Source organism: Triturus cristatus, chromosome 3_2, assembly GCF_964204655.1.
Source record: "Triturus cristatus chromosome 3_2, aTriCri1.1, whole genome shotgun sequence".
Taxonomy (NCBI): Eukaryota; Metazoa; Chordata; class Amphibia; order Caudata; family Salamandridae; genus Triturus; species Triturus cristatus.
This window is the reverse complement of record NC_140584.1, coordinates 514,163,014-514,189,789: the sequence shown is the minus strand read 5'-3', so window position 1 is coordinate 514,189,789 and position 26,776 is coordinate 514,163,014. Positions and strand designations below refer to the sequence as shown.

The following is a 26,776-nucleotide window of genomic DNA, read 5'->3' as shown; positions in this document are numbered from 1 at the left end:
AGCATTTAAAAATCCCACTGTGTTTTCATATTATTTACAGAGCTTCCACTGGCCCCACATAGAAATTAACGAGGGTATTGTGTTTTGGCACACCAATTTATTCTTTGGCTCTTAAGTAGAGCTTTACAAAGATTAAGATGGTCTATTATCAATCCTATGGCGTCTTGCAATACCAAAAAACGTATATATTAGCAATTCCACAGTCAGGGAGGGACTTGAGATAGATTTTTGCTTCAGCTGTCGCTAACTAGCAAAGAAAATAGCTGCCAGTGGTTCTATGGTTGGAAAGCAACAGTGGAAAGCTTTCTAAACTGTTACCATCCCATCGAATTCCAAATCCTGTTATGATGTCTTTTATGGGAGTCCCATGTTAGTCAATGTTAACCTCTGTTAAAATCACAAGTTTGGACGACAGAAGTACTACTTCATTATAGGCAAATGCTGATTCCAATTAAACTCATTAATCCATATATGTATGTCACCAAATACTTTTATTTTTTCATAATTTCTTATTGTCAACTGTCCTTCTATTCAAATAATTCCATTGTGATATAAATCAATGGATTGATGAGTGTATCCATGCATTATGCAGCCGCTGGTGATTTCACAGGAGATTACCACTGAATTATTCTGGGCAAGGTTGAGCATACGAATTGCATGCTAAAATGGTTTAAAGGGCGTATAAGGAGAATATAAGGTAGTGCATCATTGGAACTTTCTTTCATTATTATCTGTCTCCTGTTAGTGGCTTGAAACCTGTGATGGAAAGGATTCTAAATCAAGGGTAATACCTGAAAGTGGTACATGTTTGTTTCTTGGCCACTCAACTATATTACAGTTTAAGCACATGGTAGGGCTGCCAACTGAAAGCACATATTTCTCACAAATTGGATGCACCATAATCCAAAACATTGTTCATGACTATTGAGGTTCATTATGAAGTCCTTTATTCTTCCTATACAAAACTGTCCAAGGTCTTAAGTAACTTAATTAAGCACAAACGTGTACAGATTATTATTTAAAGGGCCTTGTTGCCATTCTGACTTTAAATACCTGGGCATAAGCCCTATTTGAATCTCCTTCTATTGCTTTTATCCTCATACAGCTACATCTCTGATATTTGTATTACATAATGTTAAATACATGTCAAATTATTGGAAGAGTTGATTAAAAGAGAAGAAATGAAATTATAAGCAAGCTTAATTGTAGAAGCGAAATGGCAAGCATGCTGGCACAAGTGTACATGCTTTTAGTAACTTTGTCTTACAATTAAACAAAGGGCTTGAGAAATAAATGAAGTCCTTAATGTAAACAGCAATGACTTCTGACAAAGACTCCCGCTAAAACTATAAAAATGCAGAAAACAGAGAAAAAGCTAGCCGAACAATTTGCCAAGCACAGGCAAAAAAGTGAATTTAGATGAAATATACTCACCATATTAGTTACCTGGACATAATAATAGACATTTGATTACAATGCACATAAAGAACTAGAGATCTATATAATATATTACAGTGATGAGAAGCATGCTTTAAAAGCATAACAAAAATACTGATCATATTTTTACTACAAGCATATGTTTTTACAGTCTACCAAGGGAACAATTACTGAATGCGAGCAGGCATTTAATTAAGAAATTGCTCAAGAAGTACTGGATGTATGGAGCACAAAGCCTTACAGTGTAATGACACTAACCCTACACTAAATAATTCCACCATGCAAACGTTTATATTATTAGGTGTTCCAACCGTGGTCCAATGAGGGCGGCTGTCATACCATATTTTCATTTTTAATGAGCCTCATTTAGATTAAGTGTATGTAAATGTATTGTATGTGGATATCATGAGTATCATGAAAATATGAATCAGCTCTTAACTCTTGTTGACCAACCTTGGACACCAATGCCTTGTTTCAAGAATTTTAATTGGGAAAAGGCACTGATTTCTACCTTCTCATCATCTCCTAACTTCACTATGGTAAAACCTCTAACACAGTATTCAAATACACACTTAGTGGGTTGTTCAAAATGCAGGTTGAAATTTGAAAGGAATATACAATGTGATAGAAATACTTAGGTCTAAATAGGATTTAGTGCCATAATCTTGGTGCAGCAGTTCATAGATGTTTATATTTTGCCTTTGCATTACAGGCTCAACAGTATTCGAATCAATGGACTCCTGACAAATAAGAAGCACCCACGGCAAATCTACGAGAACACATAGCCAAACTATGAAACTCATCAAAAAACAAAATGAGTTGGTGAGTTTATGCTTCTTAACAAATGTGGCTATCACTATTGTGACCTTAAATTCAGTATGTAATCATTTTGCCTGACACGTTGAAAGCCACTCATCAACAGAATGGTTACAGTGAATATTATATGGGATGATTTTTATGTCTCTAAACAGTTTGACAGGAGAATGTTGATTTCCACATATATGGAGTGCAGTTGGGTTATGAACCCAGGGCCAGAGCCTTTGAGTTACAAACATGCACAATATGGTTGTAAAGTGAGTGTTTCCAGGCAAGTTCACCTAAACACAGATATGGAATAAGCAAGAACGGTAGCTGAATTGAAAACTGAGGTACAGATGGTGGAACAATGACAGTATAAAAGCACATATACATCAAGACGATAGGCAGAAAATGTACATTGTCTATTGGTAAAATTCAAATCTGATGCAGTCACAAATTTAATAATAAACCGATTTTATGAGGTGCATAAGCAAAACCTTTGAACATGATTATATAAAGTTAGATGTCTTCAGAGATGAATCGTAGATAGAGAAGTTTCATTAATTCTTCAGTCTTCTGTATTACAATTAATAGGAACAAGCAACAGATCAAGACAGAAATCCTAATTATCAAAACAGTTGATTTATGTCATTTGCAGCTAATGTTCTAAACCTGTGAAGATAGTTTTTGTTAAATGCCTTCTTTGCTTTAAAATAATTTTAGGCAGCTTTGTACCTTGTCCTCAATTTACCCAAATACCAAATACCATAATTGAAATATTGCCTTACAGAAATGGTTTTCCCTAAATATTGTTTACAAAAATGTTGCTCCATTGCTGTTAGTGATACATTTAATACACTTAATGGGATAACAGTTTTACAAATAATAATTAGAACACTATTTCTGTCATTTAATATTTTTGCTAACAAATCCATCCTTTCTCCTTTATTATCACATAAGAGAACCTCAAAATACTTTAAGATTTACACTATAAAAACCTTCTCCTGTGTTTGATTTAATAAACCATAATGTTGTTTTTGTATAATAGGAACCTAGCCCAACTTAACAGTGCACATAACAGCTGACAACTGCTAGTGAACTGCTAGATTACTAGTGGCATTGTTGTCGGGGAAGCATGAATGTATCTAAATTCGTAGTTGAAAACTATCACTTAAAAATCAAACTTCTCAATGCATTGATCTAATCTGATATGCTGAGGTGAAATGGTTCTGCATGTTAATGAAATACACTTTTTGAATTTTGAAAATACCTTATCATATTTTTACACTATTCCTGCAAGATGGCTGTGAAAATGAAGGTGTTCCTAAAGTTAAGTTGTGCAGGGCAACTTAGTCACTCCCTTTCTTTAGCTTCAATTTACCTTTAAATCAAGGCTTGCATTTATATTTAACATCTTTTTAATGTTAGTGCTGAGTCGAGTGAACAGCAGCCCAGTGCTGCTGGTGATCAGGAGGCAACATGTAAAGGTCAGTTCCCGGGCTGTACTTTGATTATCTCTGTGTTAAAGGTTGATTTGCAAATAAGCGCCAAGTGGAGGGAATAAACATTGACAAAATATTACATGGACTTATGTGATTTTATTTTCACCATTGAAATATTTTGAAAAATAAATAGGAAAAGGGATTTTCTAAGAAACATACATATAGAGCTTATGATCATGTAAATCCCTCACCAGCTTACTTAAGTGACTGTGTCCTTGTGAAGTTGCTTTTGTCTCATTTCTGCCATCTCATAATGCTTTGAGGGGATTGGTGTACAAGAGTGTTAATGTAACACTTAACACCCACTGCATTGTTTGCAGAACATGTTGGCTATGTAATCTGTTTGACTGTAAGCAAAAGACAGCTCACCAGATATTCATGCTGGCAACAGCCTTTGCAAAAGTAGGCTGGGATAAAAACTGACAAGAAATGTGCTTTTCGGGACTGATTAGGACTGATTAGATATTTAATTGCTTTGGTAAGGCTAGAAGAAGGTAGAACAAGTTTTAGGAGGAAATATTTTACAATATAGTACTATATACTAAAAAATACCTGATCAATTGATGTGTGTTAACTTACTCCCCCTGCATCTTTTGGGTATTCTTCACTTTCTGTTAGGTTTTTTACGTGTACAAAGGGCTCTAAAATAAACATGGGCTTTGTTATTATTACAGCGGTCACATTTTTGCATTCACATGTGCATTGGTATTTGTATGTATGTTTATCTGTGTGCACAATTGTCTGTAGGTCCACGTTAGCATATAAAATATATGTGTGTGAGAAAATGCCACACTTTCCGTGGCCACCCCAATTTCTGTGGACTCATGCTACTGTTTATTAAAACTCTGCTCATTGGGGAACTGCTGACCAGTACTCTTGTATGTGCTCTGCCCCCTTAAACATGCTAAAATGGGCCAATCCCCAATTGGCATATATAACTCTTCAGTAAGGCCATACCTTTTGATGTAACAAAATACACCAATGGCACAGAATGTTAAAGGCTTCAGAAACCTATTGTGCTAGTCATTAGACTTACAGGGACAACATGGCTTCAGATCTACATGTGTAGCCTGCCTCCAGCAGCTTTCAAATCTGCAGACAGACCTGTCAACCTAAACCATTCAATAGGAGGAGAATCGGACATTTAAATATTTGGTAAGCCACCTCTTAAGAAGCCCTTGTACCCAAAAACATAGAGTGTCTAGTATTTAAAAGTGGAACATACACAAAGTTAATGTTTGCATGTGACCAGCATCTAACAGCTAGTTTCACTGTTAGGGATGTAGCTGTTTCTATGAAGAAAAATCTAAAGTATTGTTAATATGTTAATTCTGTATACTGGCTTTGGACAAGACTACAGAGGTGGTTCAACCATTGTTTTTGATATTTATTTAAAAAAAACATTTCAGTGGTGAAGCTGGATTTTTGGTAAATATATAGGAAATTGAATATTTAAAATGTTATAAATTTCCTGTCTGAAACATCTGTAGGCTAATTAGCATTGGTCTGTCTACAGCTGGCTTATCAATGCTGTTTTGATGAGGTGAGAAATACTGGTCTCGGAGCAGAGACAATGGCTTGGGCATGGTAGGGCGGCTCAGTGGGGGAAGGGAGTTGGAGGTGGGGAATATTGTGACTCTCTTGATACCTTTTTGCCCATTGGTGAGAGAGTAGCAGGAGCCAACTCCAACCAGTGGCTACTGAAACATACAAAGATGGCACCTCACCCACAGTTCAGAAGAACACTTTCCTGGACTGCAGAAGAACAGAATAGAACTGGACCGGCAGTTTGAAACCTGTGTGGAAAGCTGAAGGGCTAAACTTGCTCCCATGTGCAACCAGGACTGAGAAGTTGACTGCAAGGGTTGGTTAACAGTCTGTGTGGTTACACGGAGAAATAAAAAGGGACATCGCTACCGGCAGCAGGGGGGATTATTTTGACATCGCCGCCGTGAGGGCAACAGCCAGCATTGAACTCCACCTCCCAGACGCCCCAGCCTGACGGCCGCTGTGACGCGGTTGAGCGCACCTGGAGGCGCTAAAACAATCAGCAGCCTCTCGCAGCGCGGGACATCGCTACCGGCAGCAGGGGGGATTATTTTGACATCGCCGCCGTGAGGGCAATGGCCAGCATTAAACTCCACCTCCCAGATGCCCCAGCCTGACGACCACTGTGACGCGGTACAGCGCACATGGAGGCGCTAAAACAATCAGCAGCCTCTCGCAGCGCGGGACATCGCTACCGGCAGCAGGGTGGAATATTTTGACATCGCCGCCGTGAGTGCAACGGCCAGCATTGAACTCCACCTCCCAGACGCCCCAGCCTGACGACCGCTGTGACGCGGTAGAGCGTGCCTGGAGGCGCTAAAACAATCAGCAGCCTCTCACAGCGCGGGACGCGCGCGGGCCAAGGGCAGGCCCATCCTTGCCCATCATCGCCAGGAGGAGGCAGGGCACGGCCCCCCCTCTTTCATTTCTTGTCCAGTACATGCCAATCTGGAGGATTCAAGCTTAATAAGGTACTGACTAGTGGCCATTGACATTCAGTTTCCACATTCTCCGTATTGTGGTAATAATTGATATTTTGGCCTAAAAGCTGGCATAGTTTTATTGTGCAGACATTCATCTTTCTGTTTCTTTTATTGATAAGTGATGAGGAAAAGAAAGATGATGGAAGGGGGGGCGGAGGGGGTGAAGGTGGTAGAATTCGAAAGGGGAAAAAGGCTAGGAATACACTCAAAAATGCAGCAAGTTATTGTGTCTTAGATCGCATTGATACACTCATAGAGGATTGTGAGGATTTATTGGTGAGTGAGCCAAAAAAGCTTATGAGGGACAATCCCCTGACATGTATGGATCACCCTGCTAGAAAGAGCCCAGACAGCTGCCCCGTGATCCCTAACATGTTTCTCAAGTCTAAAAAGGGTCTTAAGGAGAGCAAGGGCAAGAGTCACACAAGCCCAACCAGGGCATTAAATTCCACTGACACTATTACAAATTCTTTGGAAATTGATAGTATTCAGCCGATATTAATTGACCCTATCATTAATTACACTAATAGATTTGATATTTTGTCTGATTCCCAGGAGGTGGGCAGCGCTCAGAGTATTGAAGGGCTAGTGTCTGTAAATATAGATCAGGTTGGAAACCAGGTAGTGACACATACCTCAGATACCCATGAGGTTATTCGGGCAGTCCACTCGTTACAGACTGAATTGGGGTTAGAAAACCATGATGACGGATTTATTTTCTATGGTTAAACTTTTGATGCAGGGAAGGTCCGTCAGCATTGACTGCCCAAATCATAGATCAAACACTACCTGTATGTTGCCACCAGCCCAGGTAAAGCCATCTACCGCTCGAGCTGTCAAAAAATTTAGTAAAGTAGTCCCCCCATGCAGTGCAGTGGCCAAGTAGAGTATCTCTTCCACAACGATCCCTGCTGGAAACACTGTAGCAACTACCACTAGAACCATAAGTAGTTCCATGCTTAATAGTACAACAAGTAAGCAGGGGCAGCTACAGCCGGGTAGGACCCTTCATACCAGCATGCCATCAACTAGGCTGAGTCCAAATCATGAAGTGAGGGGGGCTGGTACATCTATTAAGTCAGTTAATAGTCGAAAATTGTTCATGGTAAACGTCCCGAAATTGGGACAGAACAAAGTAGAAAGTCCAGATTCATTGACTAACAAGGTGATACACTGGATGCGGCATGTAAGGGGCTGTCGCTCAGTAATAAGGGAGGACATTCTGAAAGTGAGTAGGCTTATTTCTCCTACTAATTCGCTGGATTGTATTGCGCTAACTATGCAGAGTGAAGCCTTAGTTGAAAATCTTTTGACCCTCGAATTTAGAACCTGCTCCCCTGACCATTCGACTATTCAGTTTAGGCACTTTCTCCCCGCTGTTAATTTTAACAATCTTCACGCACGGCAGGTAACTAGAATAGGTAATTCTACTTCTGAATGTAATCACACACGACAGGTAAACAGAATAGGCAGTTCTTCTCTTGAAGGTATTGATTGACTGCCTGGGGTGTTCTTAACATGTGCTGACAGTGGAGTAGACCAATCCTCATTTGGGGAGAGTGATCTCAAATTGCCGTGGTCCTGCAGTACCCAAGGCGGGTTGATTGAGGTTGTCCAAAATCCAATTCCAAATGTATTAGCAAGTGTGGCAGGAAAAAGGCACGACAACCCTCGTCTAGAGCTTTGCCTGGACCCTGTACCCAATAGTAATGACACTAAAAGGGGCACTCTGTTATCATGGAACATTGCAGGAATTGGCTCCAAAATACTATCTCCAGACTGGGTTGCCTTTATTGACCTCTTTGATATCTGCTGCTTTCAAGAAACATGGATGTTAACTGCGCAACATCGGGAAGGCTTTTTAACCTTTCATGTACCGGCAGTCAAAGGGGCGCCCCTCTGGTGGCCTAACCATATGGGTCCGGCAATCTTAGGCATTAGCATTAAGGAACTTCCTACTAATAACAAGAATATTCAGGCAGTATGATTAAATTTGGGTTCTCAAGGTAAAGTTGATATCTTTAATATCTATGCAAGGGGAACAAGAGGGGGTAGGTCGCAAGTTATAGCAGCCCGAGATGAACTCCTCGATTTTCACTCCTCAGAAAGTAAAATAATCATAGTAAGTGATTTTAATACAACATTTGAACCACTTGTTGGGGAGGAATGGCCCCTCACTGAAGAGGAAGATGCCGAGTGGGGAGTTCCAAAGCTAGAGCTTGCTCCTATTAAGAAATGGACTGAGCTGGTAGTTCAGATAAACTCCGTCTGCTTGGAGAAATGGCTCAGGGAATTAAACGGCAGGACTCCTTTAGATAAGTCAGGGCTTAATACGTTCAATAACGGGTTTAGTAAAAGTAGGATTGACTATATACATGTCAGCCTGAATCTCTGGCATATTGTGGATGACATGGAAGTGAGGGATCGACTGGAAAGTGATCACAATCCTTTGTGTGTTGCTTTTAAATGTTGGGTACCGGAACAAGTAACTGCCAGAGAGGCTGAATTACACTCCCGCGATGTGTTCCCTACGAATAATATGAGAAGACTTAAGTGGTCGAGCGTAGTTGAAGACCCACAGGCCTTGGACAAAATAGCTAAGGAAGTTGACCACGCTCTAGTAATGCTGAATAGCATAAATCCCAATAATATCAGTCTGGAGAATGTCACCCAGTACCATGATAGCCTTTTTCTACACTTGAGATCTTATTTTTTTAAAGCACACAAGATAAAGACGACAACTCGTTAGAACACCTGTCGGTGGTACAACATTGAATGCCGGCAGACCACAGCTCTCCTAGGGAAGGCCGTTAAAGGAGGGGACCTAGCTACAGTACGCGCTGCTAGACAGACATATAAAAACTCTATGGCCAAAGCAAAACGCTCCTGGGATGAAAAGAGATGGCAGGATTTGAAAGAGGCCAGTAACAAGAAGGATAGCAAGCACTTCTCGGCCATTATCAAGTGGGACAGAGATTGTATTCCTGACTCTCCAATTAATCACGTTTCACAGGAAGAGTGGGTAACACATTTCGGGCCACAATACGCATGTAGCTCCTTGGAGTCTACAGCGGGTGAGACAAACTGTGTATTTTTTGTAGATGAGGCTTTCACCATTAATGATGTTGAGGTAGCCCTTTGTGCAGTTGTTGGAGGGAGAGCCCCCGGCCAAGATGGTATCCCCGCTGACGTGTTTTTATATGACAAAATCAGATTGGGAAAATACATCTTACTACTGGTTAACGCAATTGCGCGAGGAGCTCCCGTACCGGACTCCTGGAAAGGGGCTGAAATAATCCCCGTGTATAAGAAAGGTGATAAATCTGTGCCGGGGAACTATCGTCCTATTAGTTTGATTGACTCACTACAAAAAATATTGGGGAGATTCATTCTTAATAAGATCAATGACTGGGTGGACGAGCACAGCATACTATCACCTCTGCAAGCTGGTTTTCGCACTTATACAAGCACTATTGAGCAGGTGTTTAGTTTTGTTTTATTATACTGGAAGGTGGTGTTCCTGGGCAAAGGCAGCATGTATGCTGCCTTTGTGGACCTAAAATCGGCCTTCGATCTCGTCCCCCGCTCTAGGTTATGGTCGACCCTTCAAGATTTAGGTCTATCTGCTGAAATTTTGACGCTCCTAAAGAGATTGCATGAGGGCAACTATGCAACAATACGCTGGGGCTCACAGGGCCAGGTGACAAATTCTTTCCCGGTTGAGCGTGGGGTGCGTCAGGGGTGCGTCATGGCCCCGACATTATTTACTGTGTTCTTAAATGGGATAGTTGATTGTATGGCTAGAGTCAATACAGATGCTCCGGTTTTGGCAGGGATTAAAATCCCAATTTTAATGTTTGCTGATGACACTCTTATAATTTTGAAGACCCCGAGTGGGCTCCAAAGAGCCCTGAGAGTATTTGAGAAGTTCTGATCCGCTCGGGGACTCGAAGTCAACGTGTCAAAAACGAAACTCATGATATTTAATCAACATAAAGTTTTTAAAGGTGGCATCTTAATGTATAGTCGTCCCCTGGAACAAGTTAGGGACTTTACAGACCTTGGGGTGAATATTCAGAATGATTTCAAGTGGAACCACCAGATTGACATGGCCACCCTGAAACATCGGCAGTTGTCAGGGGCTCTACGCCTTGAGCACAATAGGTCTTTGACGAATCCCATTAAACCAGTGCTCCAGGTTTACGACGCTAAAGTGATAAGCTCTGCATTGTATGGCGTAGAACTTTGGGGGCTAGAGAACTTGTCGAAACTAAGCTCATCTGAAAATAAGTTCCTGAGAGGCATTACCAATCTTCCACAAAGTACACCGCTTTGTCCGCTCTTCCATGATCTTGGGAGGAAACCTCTTCAGGATATTGCAAAGCAATATCCTGAAGAGGCACCGTGCTATACTGGCGAAGACTGTGGACAACACCGGACATGAAAGATTATACTGACGGTTTCTTGGATATTATAAAAGCTGATACCTTTCATAAAATTAGCTGGTTGTGTGGTGTGAAAAAATCTTAGTTAAAATTGGAATGTCAACACTCTGGGACGAACCTACTTCGGCTTGCTTTCCAGCTAAGAAGTTTTTAAAAGAGAAATATTGAGAGATGGTCTCATTAAGTGTCTTTAGTGCCAGTTAAGCATCCTCCTTAACAGGTAAATTCTTGGAATTCAAACCCATCTCGACCTATGAACCATATTGGGATACTGTCGCTAAACCTTTAGACAGGAAGCTTTATTTTCAGCTGAGAGTGGGTTCGTTGCCACTAAGGTCTTTCACTTCGAGGTGGACTAAACTTGGTGAGAGTAAGTGTCCTTGCTGTTCGGCCCCTAACAAATCTGTTGCGCACATGTTATTTGCCTGTCCAGCCTACAAGAATCCTCGTAGAGTTTGGCTAAGGCCCATATGTAAGCTTTTGGGGACAAGATGTAGTCTGGCAGCTGAAAGAATATTGCGTACGAACATTTCATCCCCCATATTCGTAGCAGTTGCCAAATACTTAGGATGGATGTGGACAATTAGGGCAAAGTCCATTGCTATTTAAAATTGTGCATTGCTAAACTGTGTTAAACTGTGTTAATATATTCTTATCATCATGAGTTTTAAAAATATGTTCTGTCAAACAGTGTTTTTTATATCTACTGGGTTTAAGCCAACTTGTCTAATTACATTCTTTTTTAACACTGTTTATTATGAATTTTATGAATTGTTTACAAATCATATGCTATGAAAAGATTGTGTCAAGCTAGACAAACTGTGAATACAGAGTTTTGTTTAGGAAAGTATGATCCATGGGGACACAAAGTGTAACCATTGTCCAATTAGGCTTTTATACATAATTGAATGACACTTTTATTGTAAATATCATAATTTTTATGTGCTTTTGTGACCATGTGTCGAATAAAGCTGGTTTGAATGAATGAAAAAGAGGCCCTTTTCCTGAAGTGATCAGTAAAACCATTACAACTAGAACTGGACTGGGCTATGCTGCTGACCTCTGCTGAAGTATATCCTAGCCTCTACGTATTGTTCCTGAGGTCCTGGGAGTTGAAGAGGCCCTCCCCAAGAAAGTCTGAAAAGTTGGGAGCTTCAGCGTAACCTCACAGCAAAGGTGTCCGATTTCAGAAGGACTTTGTCAGATGCAGTTTCAGGCTTGCCCTACTGGAACATTTTGAGCTCTAAAACAGACTAAGGGACCAATTTATACATTGATGGCAGGCCTACCCCCATCACAACGGAGTATACTTACTGCCAATATAATTGTCCACATTTATATGCAGGACAATATAAGTTGACAATGGCAGAGACTATTCCGTCTCTGTCATTGCCAAACTTCTCAGATGGCCCAAAGATGTAAGGGCAATCAGAGATACAGCATCTGTCCATCCGCCCAATTTTGATGGGCAGACATATAGGCATTTTTTTACTGCTCATCACTGCCAGGAAAACCCTGGTGGTAATAGGCAGTAAAAAGCTGAAAATGCCTCCTTTGACATGGGAGATGACTCCGATGGCGAGGGGGCATTGTTTCTTTCCTCAAAAACACACTTTGAGATTTTGTTGTGGAAAATAAACAAAGTTTATGGGTTTTACCTCATGACTTAGTATTGTTTGATGGAGGCATACAGCAAAGTTGCAATACGTTCATAGAAACTGCCTTGACAATGGTTACTGTGAATGATAAAAATGTCCATCAGGAAATGGACATTTCTAAATTTGGCAGGCGAGTACTCCGTCAGGCGATGGAGTTATTTACTGCATTGTCCTGATGGAGTGCAATCCGTTCACCAAATAATAAATTATCCCATGAGTCCTTTTTCATGATTAAAATTATTTCAAAGCTTCATTAGACAATGTATGCAATTTAATTGGTGTAAACATTTCAGTGTTGAAACTGTATCTCTCAAAGCCTACATTTATTGAAAAGACTTTCAACATCACTTCATAACATGTAAAGAAGGATTACATTAGTAAATGCTATTAATGATGGTATTCTAAGAAATATATTTTGAATTCCTCTGTTGATTGTCATGGTCAGATGTTGAGCATATAGATTAAAGATGCTCACTGCTAACAGAGGTACTTTGCAAAGTCTGACTTTTTTTAAAAAAAAGCTAATGTTGCAGTGCTCCTCATTGTTTTAAGGAATGTGGGGCACATTTCTTCCCATGATCTTTCAGAACAACAATAACATAAACTACCCTAATGTTTCTGGTTCACCCTTTTTCCCATAACCAATATCTCTGAAATGTTCATTCTAAGGGTGTTTAAAAAAAGTAGATATAAGGGCACAGCAATCAGAGATGGAAAATAAATCTAGGGAGACCATGATACAAATGTTAAGTATTTCACACTACATTGCTTCTCCATCAACTTTGTTGGCACTGGAATCATGGTTACTGTATAAAAACCAAAGCAAATTTTAATAGACAGTCCTAAATAACACAACTCTAGTTACATCTGATGTCGGCGAGCTTGGAATGTGTTCCAGTAATTATCAGAAAATAGCATCCTACAGGGGTTTCTTCTTTTCATAGCACAACATAATATGGACAAATTAAATTTTTACATTTTCAGTAATGAGTTCAAAGACATATGGAGATGCTTAATCTATGGGAGATGAAACCGAAATGTGTCACATCACAAAATGCGCTCTAAATTAAAAACATCAAACACTGACCAAGACATATAATTTCATAGAAGTTATTTGTAAGCATGTGTTGATTCAGATTACGGCTTGCGCTCCTTAGCAGATAACAATTGTGCCAAATAAAAGAAAGGGAGTGCTTGAATTTTTCTAGTGGTGATCTTCAATTTTCTTAATATGAGGGAGGAAAGAATATGTACAAAAGACAGCTATTTCAGCTAGGCGATGGCTTATGCCAAGAAAAGAATGTGCATTCAGAGCAGTCCCAACGTGCTGCCTAATGAGTAGCAATTAATCCATTTTATTGTATTTCTGAATGCTGAAGTCTCCATTCACATCAAAGGGATTTTGTTCAATGCTTTCATCGCTGTTCATTGAAAACTACAGAGCTATATTAAGCATTCTATAATTGTCAACAATATCTTTTTTTCAGTTCTCCAAAGTGAAAAGTAGCACAAAAGATTTCGAAACAGGAAACATCCATCAGCTGTTGGCATTTATAATACAGTATTTGACCTGACTAGTGAATCGTAGGACTCCCATTTAAAAATAGTTGTCATATTTGTTTGTAAAAAATGCTACAAATTGAAACCAAGAAATTATCGTGCACGGCACTGTACTGAAATAACAGATTTGCCAGTAAACAACTATGCATCATATTACAGTATGAATCTATTTTCATTAACAGTGCTATTAAGTTCAGCTGAGAGGACTGGAAAGTGGAGGGTTGGAATGGAGGGGAGGGAAGGAAGCAGTCCGGTTCGGTCTATCTTTCTTGGGTGAAGAAGTTACAATCATGCAAGGATAGAGGGAGGTTATAATGATTGATCTGCTGTTCTAAGGCCTGTGTCTGTGAAAAAGTAAGAACAACATGCTTGCGGCTTTCATTGCACTGTGGATGTTCTGTTTTCTCTGCACCTTTGGTTAAACAAGCGGAGTTGTTTCATTAATGTGGGATCTTGCTTATTATCCCAAACTGCTCAGCCAAGTGAAGCTAAAAAGCCAGCCACCAACAGCCAATCCACATGAGCCAGCATGCTGCCCAATGCAGATAAAGTAACAAATGTGTTAAAAGAGAGGGCTCGTACTAAGACAATATGTTCGTTATTGCATAAGAGCTCCGAAACGGTGGCGTGGTTCTTCACAATCCGATGCTTCACAGTCTTTGAAAGCTATGGAAATGTAAACCTGTCAGCTCGAATCAAGAGATTTCTTGCAACTTGTTCACACCGAGTGGTCCTGAGGAGTAATCATTCTTCTTTGGCACTATAGACTGTTATCATATATATGTAAATACTCCCATAGTGGCAAAATAAATTACCTGTGTGACTAGTTTTAAAAATCTGTATTACTTCAGCTCCGATAATATTTTTAATGGTCAACTGACAAAACAAATACAATGAAATATTGAAAATGTGTGGCTGTAATGTTAATTTCTATCTAAAAGTTGCTGAAGCTTCAGAAATCATTATTTAAAATAAAATAATTGTTATAGGGTGATTAATGATAATAAAAATGGTCACTACTGGTGTAGCTGACTCACGTTTCAGCTCTGAAAAATGCACAAATAGCAGCAAATCAAGAACAAGTTTTGCAAATGAAGTACACGTGTCCCTTGTTTGTGCACATGGATTTAATTTAAATAACTGTTTCAACTGAGTAGTTCACAAGACTGGGTCACTTGAATTAGGCATAGCGTTAATATAGTGATTTAGTATGGATGCTAGCAAAGGTTTCAGAGTTTAAGAAGACAGACATGAGACATGCAGGAAATGTAGGTTACAAGAACCAGAGCACAAGGCATTTGCCAATCACCATGGAAAACAGGAAGTGAAATGCATAGCAACAACAAGCCCAAAAGCAGAAAAGCGCATACCTTCAGCTTGGAATGAAAATCACGAGATTTCCTTCTGGCAAGAACCTGAATGTGACTAGACACCTGCAGGGTAGGGAAAGGGAGGAAAACAAAGGAGAAGCCTGTAACCATGGAGATGAAGAGCCCTCTACATCGGGCAAGCCAAACGTACCTTAATGGCGGCTTGAATTTCTCGAACTTTCTTTCTTGCTAACACCTGTATGTGACTAGACACCTACATTGTTCAAAGTTATAAGAAACAAAAGGAAAAACAAAAGGAAAATCACATTTTAAACATATACGTCAAAAGATGTTTTTGGGATGTTACTTTCATTCATAATAAAACTATCGTCTTGGGGACAACACATTTCCACAAGACTCTAAATTAAGGCTAATGTTTCTTTACTGACTTGCTCAATAAAAGCAGTCTGCAGGATTTCTGAATAAATTTATTAAAGTGTGAAATAAATTAAAAGATAGTATCAAAGTGTACAAATATGCTAGACAAATAAAAATATTTGAAAGCACCAGCCATATCATTATAAGTATATTGGCCTCTATTAACGTTTTGGATATTGGCCTCTATTAATGTTTTCTTAAAACAAATTAATTTGTGTAATGTCATATTGTATGATTACTTGTTAATGACACCAAATATCAGTGATGCAACTGACTACTATAAATTATGCAACAATTTCTGTTATTCTATGGAGCAAAACTGAAACCGCAAACCACAACACTTCTAGAGAGTGCTTAATGAGAAATTAGTATTTTGTCATATTTCTTACTAGTGGTAGAACTTACTTCTCTGTGCTATTAAATGACATTAATGATCAAATATCAATCTTCAGCTCAACACACATAGGTCAACATGCATAGCAATATGGGGCAAAATACATTAGATTGAACCTTGTGCTTTTCATTGCAGCTCACCTCACGCACTATCCAAATATGATCAGAGACCCCTACATTGGCAAGCTTTATTTTTAGTGCTTTGAGAGAAATATGAAGTGTACACCCTAGATTAATCAAATAGTGGGAAACGTATCTGGGAGCATATCTTTGTCATCTGCCCCTACTGCTTTTTCAAGTTGCTTTTTAACGATGGCTTACCAGTAAGAATGAAAGAGTGGCTATACTTCCTGTACTGCTTGGTACAACAATAGTATAGTAGAGTTGCCCTAAAACCGTCTTTTCCTTTTATCTACAGCATAAAATGTGTTTTTTTCTAGAAGCTAAAATAGGAAGGCGACATAATTGCCTTTTATTGCCATCTTTGGGAAATCTTAAAGTTGGAATTGAAGTCCGCCCATATACCAAACAAGCATTTGCAATGCAAATAGGTCTCACATTTGTGAGTTAGATCTATTGACATTGTAAATGGCAATGTTTTTTACCGGCACGTTTTATTTTTGGAGTGAATGTATGTAGTGTGCAAAGTCCCTTGGAAAGGTTCTGCACCTCATAATAAATATATTGAAAAAGAAGCAAAGTGCGGATTGTGTCAACAATTGCTTGGCACGTAGCTCATGGGTGAAGTGTCACCACACATGCATACCATGGTGCTTTACTAATGCGAAACTCATTAATACAAGTAGTGCTTACAGACTAACCAACGCGATCGTAGCATGTGAATCCGAATCCCGGCTTCTCTTTCATTTTCTAGACTATTTGACTCACTCTACTGCGTCTTGGTTAGCCCCCAAACACTGGGAGGCAATGAAGATTGTGAGAAAAAGAATTCTCTTGGGTATAGTTAGCCACTTTGTCCTCAAATATATAATATCAAATAATGCATATATCAATCACTCTTAAATCCAATTGGGGTATACACATCCTGGTATTAAACCAGCATCAAGCTAAAATGTGGATCACCAAATAACAATCGCGTATGACTAAATGATAAAGAAACTGAATCAGTTAAAAATTATTATCACAATTTATTAACAATGATATAATCACATATCTACATCAATGATAGTTGGCAAATTCATATAAACCTCATAAAATAAAATACACCAAAAACATATAAACATACATTAAAAAATTAGAGAGCAAGAATGTGATGTGAAATCAATATATTCATCAAAGAAAGGTATAAATCCAGTATAAATCAATATATAGGGATCATTTAGTCTATTATTTTCACAATAGATCTTGATATGAAACAGTTCCTGGATTTTATAACCAATTCTCAATAGCACAAGCGTCAACGCGTTTCGGTGGTAGTTTTTAAATGTTTTTGGTGTATTTTATTTTATGAGGTTTATATGAATTTGCCAACTATCATTGATGTAGATATGTGATTATATAATTGTTAATAAATTGTGATAATAATTTTTAACTGATTCAGTTTCTTTATCATTTAGTCATACACGGTTGTTATTTGGTGATCCACATTTTAGCTTGATGCTGGTTTAATACCAGGATGTGTATAACCCCAATTGGATATAAGAGTGATTGACATATGCATTATTTGATATTATATATTTGAGGACAAAGTGGCTAACTATACCCAAGAGAATTATTTTTCTCACATACTTGAGGTACCCTGTCTCTTGGGCAGTGGGGTCGCTCCCGATTTTTTTGTGTAGGCAATGAAGTTTGCCAAGGGGGCGGGGGCAGGGGGGATTTGGCGGTACATGAAAATATATTCATTGCCTAGTTGTCAAAGGTCGCCCGGTGCTATTAGTTAAAAGTGTGCAGATTTCATTAAGATATTAAGAGTGCTTTACTCACATCTATGAGAAAATCAACATTAACTAAACAAAATTCCAGAATGCGTGTCAGTTTTCACAGTGTTTTAGACAGTACTGGTTGCTTAGTTTCAATGCATTAATTTTTATATTTACTCTTTGACACAGCATCCAAAGTAGGTTACCTAACCCCAAAACCCGAGTTGTTAAATGACCCATAGAAGGGAGTGTTTTACAGTTGAGCAAATGTGTCCAAATGTAATTTTGGTAGTGCCATGGAATGATCAGCCAATGAGGTACTCGATGAGCAGGTATTTAACTACACGTTCAAAACGTACGGTATTGTGGCTGTTGTTTGTTTGTATACAACCACCTCTCTGAATGTGTTCATTAACACAGAGCTTCATCTACCAGACAGTGCTCACAGAGGGGCGACTAAAGCACAGAAGAAAATGTATTCATTTATCCTGAGTTTGAAGGCACCAGAAAGGCTTAGGTGCCCGCCCTGAGAGGCTAGGGATCCCAGCGCTTTTACAGACTCTGTCGTGCTCCTCTTCACCAGCAGGGCACAGCTCAAAATCTGCCGCTTCTGCTAAGAATAGGTGAGGGGGATGAGGTTCAGGCATGCAGGAGTTGCCGGCAGATTTCCAGGTTATTGAAAGTGATGATTCTGACGTGAGGCAATGGAGACTGACTTTGTCTGTTTGTCTGCACAAGTCTATTTCTCTACCATCTACCGGGCTCACTGTCATGTATCCATTCATCTCTCTTTGTCAGAGGTGCGCGAGCCAATATATTAATTAACAGGTAGAGCCAGCCGAAGACGAGCCAAGCGTATAGGAGCCAGTGGGCGAGCAGTGAAAATGATCGGCATGTAAATCATACAGTAAACATGATGTAAATGTGCGATAATGTCGCTTCAGAATAAAGAAAAGTGCATTTCTTTAGTGCGTCACCTCAGTACACAAGATTATAGCACTGAATTGAGAGGAAGTTATTAAAAGTGCTCATTTTAAGCATGAGTTAAAACACTGCCTCTCGTCCCGCCCGACAACAATGCCATTTGTGAACTAAGAGGCGTCAGTGGCCATGCATACCACGAATGTTGCCTAGAGTCTTATTATATTTAGAGTAACATTAAAATCTAGTTCATTAAACACGAGCCGTTTTTGTACAGCATGCATCTTGAACTCGCATATTTCAAGGTGGCAATAATAAAGCTGAAAACGGAAGTGACGGCAGGCAAGAAAACACAAATGGGAGTGGGGGGAACGTGGGGGAGGGTGAGAAGTCACAGACTGCGGGAGGGGGCGGTGGGGTGAAGAGACAGGGAAGAAAATAGTGTTATGAGTAAAGGGGCCAATAGACATGGAAGGATACAAATGATGAATGAGGAGGGACTAACAAGCCTCAAACCAATCGGAAGGCAGCATTTAAGACAAACGCCAATGGGCAGAGAGTGGGCGGAGCTTCCACACTACAGACTATACTGCATGTCTCGCAAAGCGATGGCAGCGCATTCGCGCTGCAATCTAGACGAGACCTAAAAGAAAATAGTGTCAGGAGTAAAGGGTCCAATAGCCGTGGAAGGATACAAATGATGAATGAGGAGGGACTAACAAGCCTCAAACCAATCGGAAGGCAGCATTGAAGACAAAAGCCAATGGGCAGAGAGTGGGTGGAGCTTCCACGAAGTTTCCACACTACAGTATATACTGCATGCCTCACAAAGCGATGGTAGCGCATTCGTGCTGCAACGCTAGGCGAGACCTAAAAACATTTATATGAGAGTGTCCATCTTTCTATTGCTCTGCAATTTCTCCTTAGCTATAAAACGATGTTAATGTCTCTGCATCTTTTGAAAAAGGATCATATCCCCAACAAATTGGCTATGTTTCAACCAAAGCTGTTCAGCATACCCTGCAAGGTGAACTTTTTGTGGACGGTAAAATTTGTCTTTTACTTTTCTCTTAAACAAGCAGAAGAAAACACATACTTTACCACAAAACATGACTTCATCCCCGCTATTCTATCAGCCTTGTGTCATTATGAGTTGAACCACTGTGGTGTATTTGCAAGGCATATATTTAGCCCACGGGCCAAAATGTGTGCACCTAATTCAATAGCGATGATGTTACACATGTTCTTCAATTGATGATTTCTCTTTATACTATCAGTCATAATACTGTTATACATATTTTAATGTAATGTGTTATGTAGTTTGTAAATGCCAATGATGAAAAGTGACAGGTATTAATTAGCCTGAGTACCCTCCACAGCACACCATGTAACTTTCGATTATATAACTTATGTTACATAATAATGTGTCCCAGGAGCCACCACTGAATTGTAGTGTCAGTGGAATGTGCAATGTTCCTTAATGAGAGCCCGCATGGGGTTGCAATTGCTGATGTGAACTTTCTCTTTAGTTTTATACTCATTCCCATTTTAACACCAGTCTAAAAGACTGTGGAAAGAAAAATCTAGCTGATCTGTTTTTATGTTTATTATAATAGATATTGATTAAATAAAAGTCAACCAATCGAAATAGCAAGATAATTATTGAAGGAGAGGAACGTAATTTGGTAAAAAAAATGTCTTATGAACATTTTACAAAACACTAAAGTACACCTGTTATAAATTATTTTCAGAGAACCTAATGTGTTGTGCATAGAACAGTAATCTCAGTTTCCTCCCCCTCCTTCTGGAGGGACTTCATCTTTAGAGTCATGTACCCACCGGAAACTGATGGTATTGAATAGACTATGAGGAAAGTGACTTGGGGTTTACAACAATGCACATGTTCACTGGAAAGCACACAAGTGCAGCTTTGCCAATACGCCCAAACCTATGCGCATTTTTTCAATAAGAAAACCTTTCTAAGAGTTTCCTTAGAAGAAGCCTTCAGCAGTGTGTAAAATCCAGAGGGACACTTTTTTTTATAAACGTGTTAACATCCCCTTTAGTTGCCCTAATAAAAAGAAACACCAATCCCCTCTCAACTAACTTCTGAAACATTTGGCAAGCCCAATTGCTCGAAGCTGCCCTCGATTGTGCATAGCAGATTTAGTAAGGATTGGATGAGTATCAGCCGTAAGTACAAGGATAGTATATTGAAATAGGTTGTTACTCACAGGTGTATATGACTAATACACATTAAAGAAAAAACGCAAAACGTTTTTTACTGCACCCCATATGTTGAGATTATAAAAGGAATGAACCTTTCTATACAATGGTATGAATAGAGTACTGCTTAAATGGGTGGGATGGATGTGGTGCTTTTGAAACTTCAAAACCTAGTAAGGCAGTGTTTGGTGACTGGTCTATCCTCTAGTACCAAGATAGGGCAGAGAGAGCATTTCTTCCACGTGGAAGGTAGGAGGAGTCTCTGTATGAAACTTTCTCATCGGATGCATTTCATGTATCCTAATAACTGTCAGGACAGGGATATGAGATAAAGATGCTGCATGTACATGTGGAAGTAAAGTGAGAGAAAGAGTAATGGGATTCCTCTTCTTTAGGTAAAGGGATGTATAGTTCTTGATACAGTTATATACTAGATCATCAAGAGCAGGTGGGGAAACATTTACATATAAAATATCAGAATAATGTTGTACCTATTTAAATATCTTTACAGTGCTGACTAGACTCTATTTCCTAGCACTGGTGAGTTTTCAGAGTTCAGCTTTGTTGTCCATTCTTTCAAGTCACATAGAAATTGTGAGGGATTAGATCAGTAGGGTTCAAGACATTTCAAAGCTATATCTCAAGACGGTTGGAGTATTGGTGCTCCCAGAGGCCCTGAATAAAAAGGGGTGGTCTCTAGGAATAGGTTGGTCTTCAAACAGAAGGTTCAACTGTTTTTCCAAGTGTAGATTTTGAAAGCATTAAAAAGTATAAGTTTAATGCAGGTTTCCAATTTCTTAATGATATGGAAAATTATATTACAGGTTAATGATTATGAGATGCAACATATACATTCATGACTAAAACAACAATATTATCATGGATCAATGGCTCCTAAAAGTTGACAGAAAACAAAATATAACATTGTCAAAAATCTGTTTCTTGATCATGCGTGGTGAACAGCTTGAAATTAAAAACATGTTACAAAATGTTCAAAATACTAAGATAGGTTTGGTGAGCATACAGTCAATATTAATGCAAACTGCAAGCATGGATATGGTTGAAGCAGTAAAAGAAAAAGGAAAAAATGAAGGGGCTGACAAAAGTGTGTGGTGTATTGTATTGGTGGTGTGGTGTAACAAGCAACAATTAGCACATTCTCCAATATGTCAGAGAGAGATATGTTGAAAGTAACCCTACAGTAACTCTGGAAAGAATTTGAACACTGTGTTGTTTACTGTTTTACAATATAGTAAAAGTAAGTACCGTGGTTTACTGATAGTTGGGGGTGGATCGTGTCACCATTCATGATATTGAATGGGTGTGGCACACATGTCCAGGTACATGTAGCTGACAATTGATCATGTGTATTACGTTGGACACAGCGTCCTGATTTCAAGATGACAGGTTCCTCCCTGTCCTGACCACGTATTCTGCTCTGATGGTTGGTTTTGTGATACCTTTGAGTTGGAATTTCGTACATTGAAGCTTTTCTGGGTGTGTTAAGTAAATTGGTGGAGTTTGTGCTAGACATTATCATTATGATAGACACACAGTCACAGATTAATGTGGATAATATTAATTCAGTTACCTTATGTATTGGCTTTAGAAATACATTTGGGAGGTTATGTAATGCTGATTTTAGGTTAGGGATGTTTTCAGCTCCATTAGTCAGAAGAAATTATGAAGTTTATATATGATAGACTCATAAGAATGAAAACCATGAAGCACTGGATACAAATAAATTTCTAGTTTGTACAAAGTCCCACTTGCAGTCAGTGATAGGTCATAAAGAAAGAAAGTTATCAAGCCATTTTAAATTAGTGTATGTTCTGATAAAACCACTGGTCAAGAATGTACTGGATAGTTATGCCACACTATCAAATGTGTCCAAATTCACCTCAGTGTTTATGCATTAACACTGTCAGTACCCAGGGGAAAAATATTAGATTGTGTAACCACCTGGAAGGCCATGAAATATCTAAAAGATATATTTGAAAGAAATGTTTATCCTGGACAATTAATGGCAGATAAAGGGTAACAGTTAGCACCAGAAGAGAATAAACTTTTTTAGGAGTGTGGAGTGAAACACTTTAGGCAAGGTCCCAAGTGTAATAAACTAGCTGAGTTGCTTAAATAGCTGGGGAAAGAAGAACTGAATCAATCCAAGCAATTGGAATAATTGTATAATCTCCGGTTCAGGGTTTGTAAATTATATACTACAGCTCCCTCATTTACGCATCAGTGTAACCCCTGTTAAACAGCCATGGGATTATGTACCATGCTTAAATAATTCATGCACGATGGATGCAACAGTATAGATAGTGGGGTATCATACATAACAATAGAGATTCTCAAGGTAATTCCAAGTGTGTATTAGGTTTGCAGAGAATTCAAAATTCAAAAGTGGCAGACATGCCCATGTTGTAAGACAAGATTGACTGCTCGAATAAAGCAACTACATGATGAAAAAGAGACTGATTCTTAAAAGAGTTTTAAGATGTTGTGAGACTGAATGATTAGTATTGGTGCACATGTCCAAATCTGTCACTGCACTGGTGTGCACTGTAAATTAGATTCATTTAGACTGGTAGAGTGAAGAATGTAAATACAGTGCAGGCAAAACCTATCATCACTCATAATAAGTGTACAAAAAACATGCCAGGTAACAAGTGAAGTAGTGGCCTTTGTGATGGCACTGGTGTGTGGAACATAAGTTTAATGTCAACATTAATGATGCATGTTATGTATTCCAGCTCACTGGCTAGTTGATGGATTGCTGTGATTTATCCAGAGTGCATGCATGCTTATAAAATTATGACTATCTATATATCTATTTGTACTGTATGCCTTGTTTCATTGTTTAACAAGGGTTGGCTAAGTTGGGTTTTATAGCGGTGTGATGTAAAAAAGTATGAAACCTGATATGAAGTCATCATGTAATGGCTAGTGTACAACCAGCGATGCATCTACTAAAGTTTTAAAACTTAAGGAGTAATAGTGGCAGAACTAGCCAGGCCACTGATGAAGAATATGTCTTCTACTGTGCTGTCCATTATATTGCATTCAGAATACACTATATGCTGCTCTTGCTGTTCTTAGCTGTGCTCCCTGAACTCCCTCCTAGTGATCTCTATGGATTCCAGTTTATAGACAATAACATTGTTCTCATGTTTATCCAGAATGTGAGGTATTCCAGCGCAGCAATGCACTCACATAATGACAAAGTGACAATATTCAAGGTATCTGCATTGCAAAGGAGCACATACCTCCCAGATACTGAAGGGGTCTGTAAGACAACAAGACTCTGAGAATGCAGTAGGATCTCCAAACCCTCCTCACTCTTTTGGCAAGTCCCATATTGAGATCTAGCAGCTAGGAGATACTATGAGTTGCTGTGCCCATAAAGATCACTGGCTTGATTGTTTAAAAGAGAACGGAGTTAGAGGAGGAATGATCAACTTATATAGAGGATGGGCATGTTATTAATGATGAAAATTTAACATTATTACTATTCAAAAACTCTTTAAATCTGTGTGAAACATAATATGTAGTGTGGTTTTCTAGCTAGGGTTCATTTATCACCACAGACCAAAGGGGTCAGATGAATTTATTCAAACCTAATACCTTAACTGAGATACTGAAAGGGATTGCCAGCATAAACTGTAAAGCCTCATGTCCCAGTACATTTCCAGTGAAATTTCATACATCCTAGGTGGATTAACTGGTACATCGACCACTGGAACTCTACATGAATAGTATGAGCCCTATAACTTATGTCAGAAAAAAATCAAAACTCTGAGAATCCTATGGACACCAGTCGCAGTATAATTCAAACACACAAATTGTGGCAAATATACCTTTGAAAATATTGCAATTTATTTAAATTCTAATTCATAATGATCAAATGCAATTTTTCCCACAATGATCCTCTCATTTACACTTTCCCTGGTTGTACAATATTATGGCATAAATAATCCTGATTTAAATGCTGTGGGGTATGAATGGTTGTTCATATGTGAAGAGTTGAAAATAACTTCAGGCGAGGCAAGAACATGACACTTATGAGGAAAGTTCTCTATGCTCTGATGATCATGGAGATCATGCTGTCATGTTTTTCGCCCTGAGGTTGGAAGCATTAGATGCAATGCGCTGGTAAGCACAGACAGACAAGCATGTAATATTAGGCATGCTAGACCATTGTGTGCAAATCACATGCTTTTACATTGAAAGAACCCTGATGAACATTTTTTCTGAGGGACATACATTATTGTCTCCTGCTACGTCACAGATATGAATGAGTGACAGTAAACAAACAATTCAAAAGTCAAGAAGAAAACCATTTAGGAGCGAATTAAGACAGTTTTCACCAATGCATGGACAAGGTGATTTCACAAATCAATACTATGGCTGAAACTCATTCTAAGGGTTCAATCGACCATAATTACCTAATAGGAGACATCATTTCTGTCTGAAAAACAACCTTGAGTGACAAATTTCGATATACTCACTAAAGTACACAAAGGGAAACATTTCTCTCCTGATAGACCAACTGCATCTGGTATTGGATCTGCTCTTGAACCTCTTTCAAACTTTGCAGATTTTTTCTGAGTCTACTGGAGAAGCAAATGCTGTCCTACTTTAGAGGCACAACACATGTACTGAACATACTGGAAGGCATATTGTTTGATCCCTCCTCAGAAATTCTAATAACAATAGACATGGAGGCAATATGTACTAGCATCCAGAGGAAGAATCACTCAAGGTATTTAAGACACTATTTGAAAATTCAGATTAGGACTCAATGAGTTTGAAGGTTGTTGTGCTCAACAGTAGACACATAGCCCCCATAAGCAACTTCTTCAAATTTGAAGAAGAGTTTTTTCTCCAGACATGTGTAACAACTATGTCGAGCACATTTGCTACTAGTATATAGTGTGCCTGTTTGTACATGATTTTGAGATGAAACAAATATTCAATTACACAAATCCATACATAGCCAACATCCCAATAGGAAAGTAATCCATACATTATATCTTCACTATCTCTAATGGCAATGAGCCACTAGCAGATGACTTTAGAAACTGGTTAAACAATGGTAATGAGTTCTTCAACCTCAAAGTTACCATGAGTAGGAAGTACATTTCCTTCCTAGACTTACAAATCACTACACATCAACACACCTGTAAGAGTAAGACATACTACAAACCTACTAGGAGCAACCTTTCAAGATTTGTCAGTTCCCATCCAAGATCTCTAAAGGAAAACCTCCCTTGGGCCAATTTTTGTGACTCAGGCGGAACTGTATAAGTTTGAGGGATTACATAATACACATGGAGAAAATGATACAGAAGTTAAAAGGAAAAAGATATCCTGTCACTATCATTGGTTGAGAAAAACACAGGTGCAACACAAACCTAGGGATATGCTATTAGGAACATACAAAAAGGAAGGAACAGACAGATGGAAATGGGTCACCACATACAGTGCCTACTCTAATGTTCTGGAGAATGTTGGAAAATATTGGAAAATCATTACATCAGCATCCCTGAACGGCAGGATACTAATGTTTTCATTTAAAAATGGACAGTATCATCCTTAAAAGACATACTGTACCCAATCCTCAGGGCAGAAGGTTGTGGGACCTACTACCCATAACTGGACACTTCCTGTG

General features: G+C 38.9%; 1 protein-coding gene across 4 annotated transcripts in view; it reads right to left on the bottom strand.

The window, feature by feature from the left end:
• The window catches only part of TEAD1 (TEA domain transcription factor 1), a 447,887-nt gene that overhangs the window by 124,967 nt on the left and 296,144 nt on the right, over window positions 1-26,776 (bottom strand). For 2 of the 4 annotated variants that reach the window (XM_085648201.1, XM_085648198.1), the window contains 2 exons: window positions 15,453-15,515; window positions 15,302-15,364 (listed from right to left, as the gene is read on the bottom strand). In XM_085648201.1, coding sequence (XP_085504327.1) covers window positions 15,302-15,364; window positions 15,453-15,515 — 126 coding nt within the window. The remainder of the gene's footprint in view (window positions 1-15,301; window positions 15,365-15,452; window positions 15,516-26,776) is intronic. The other 2 variants (XM_085648200.1, XM_085648199.1) reach the window with 2 other exon arrangements.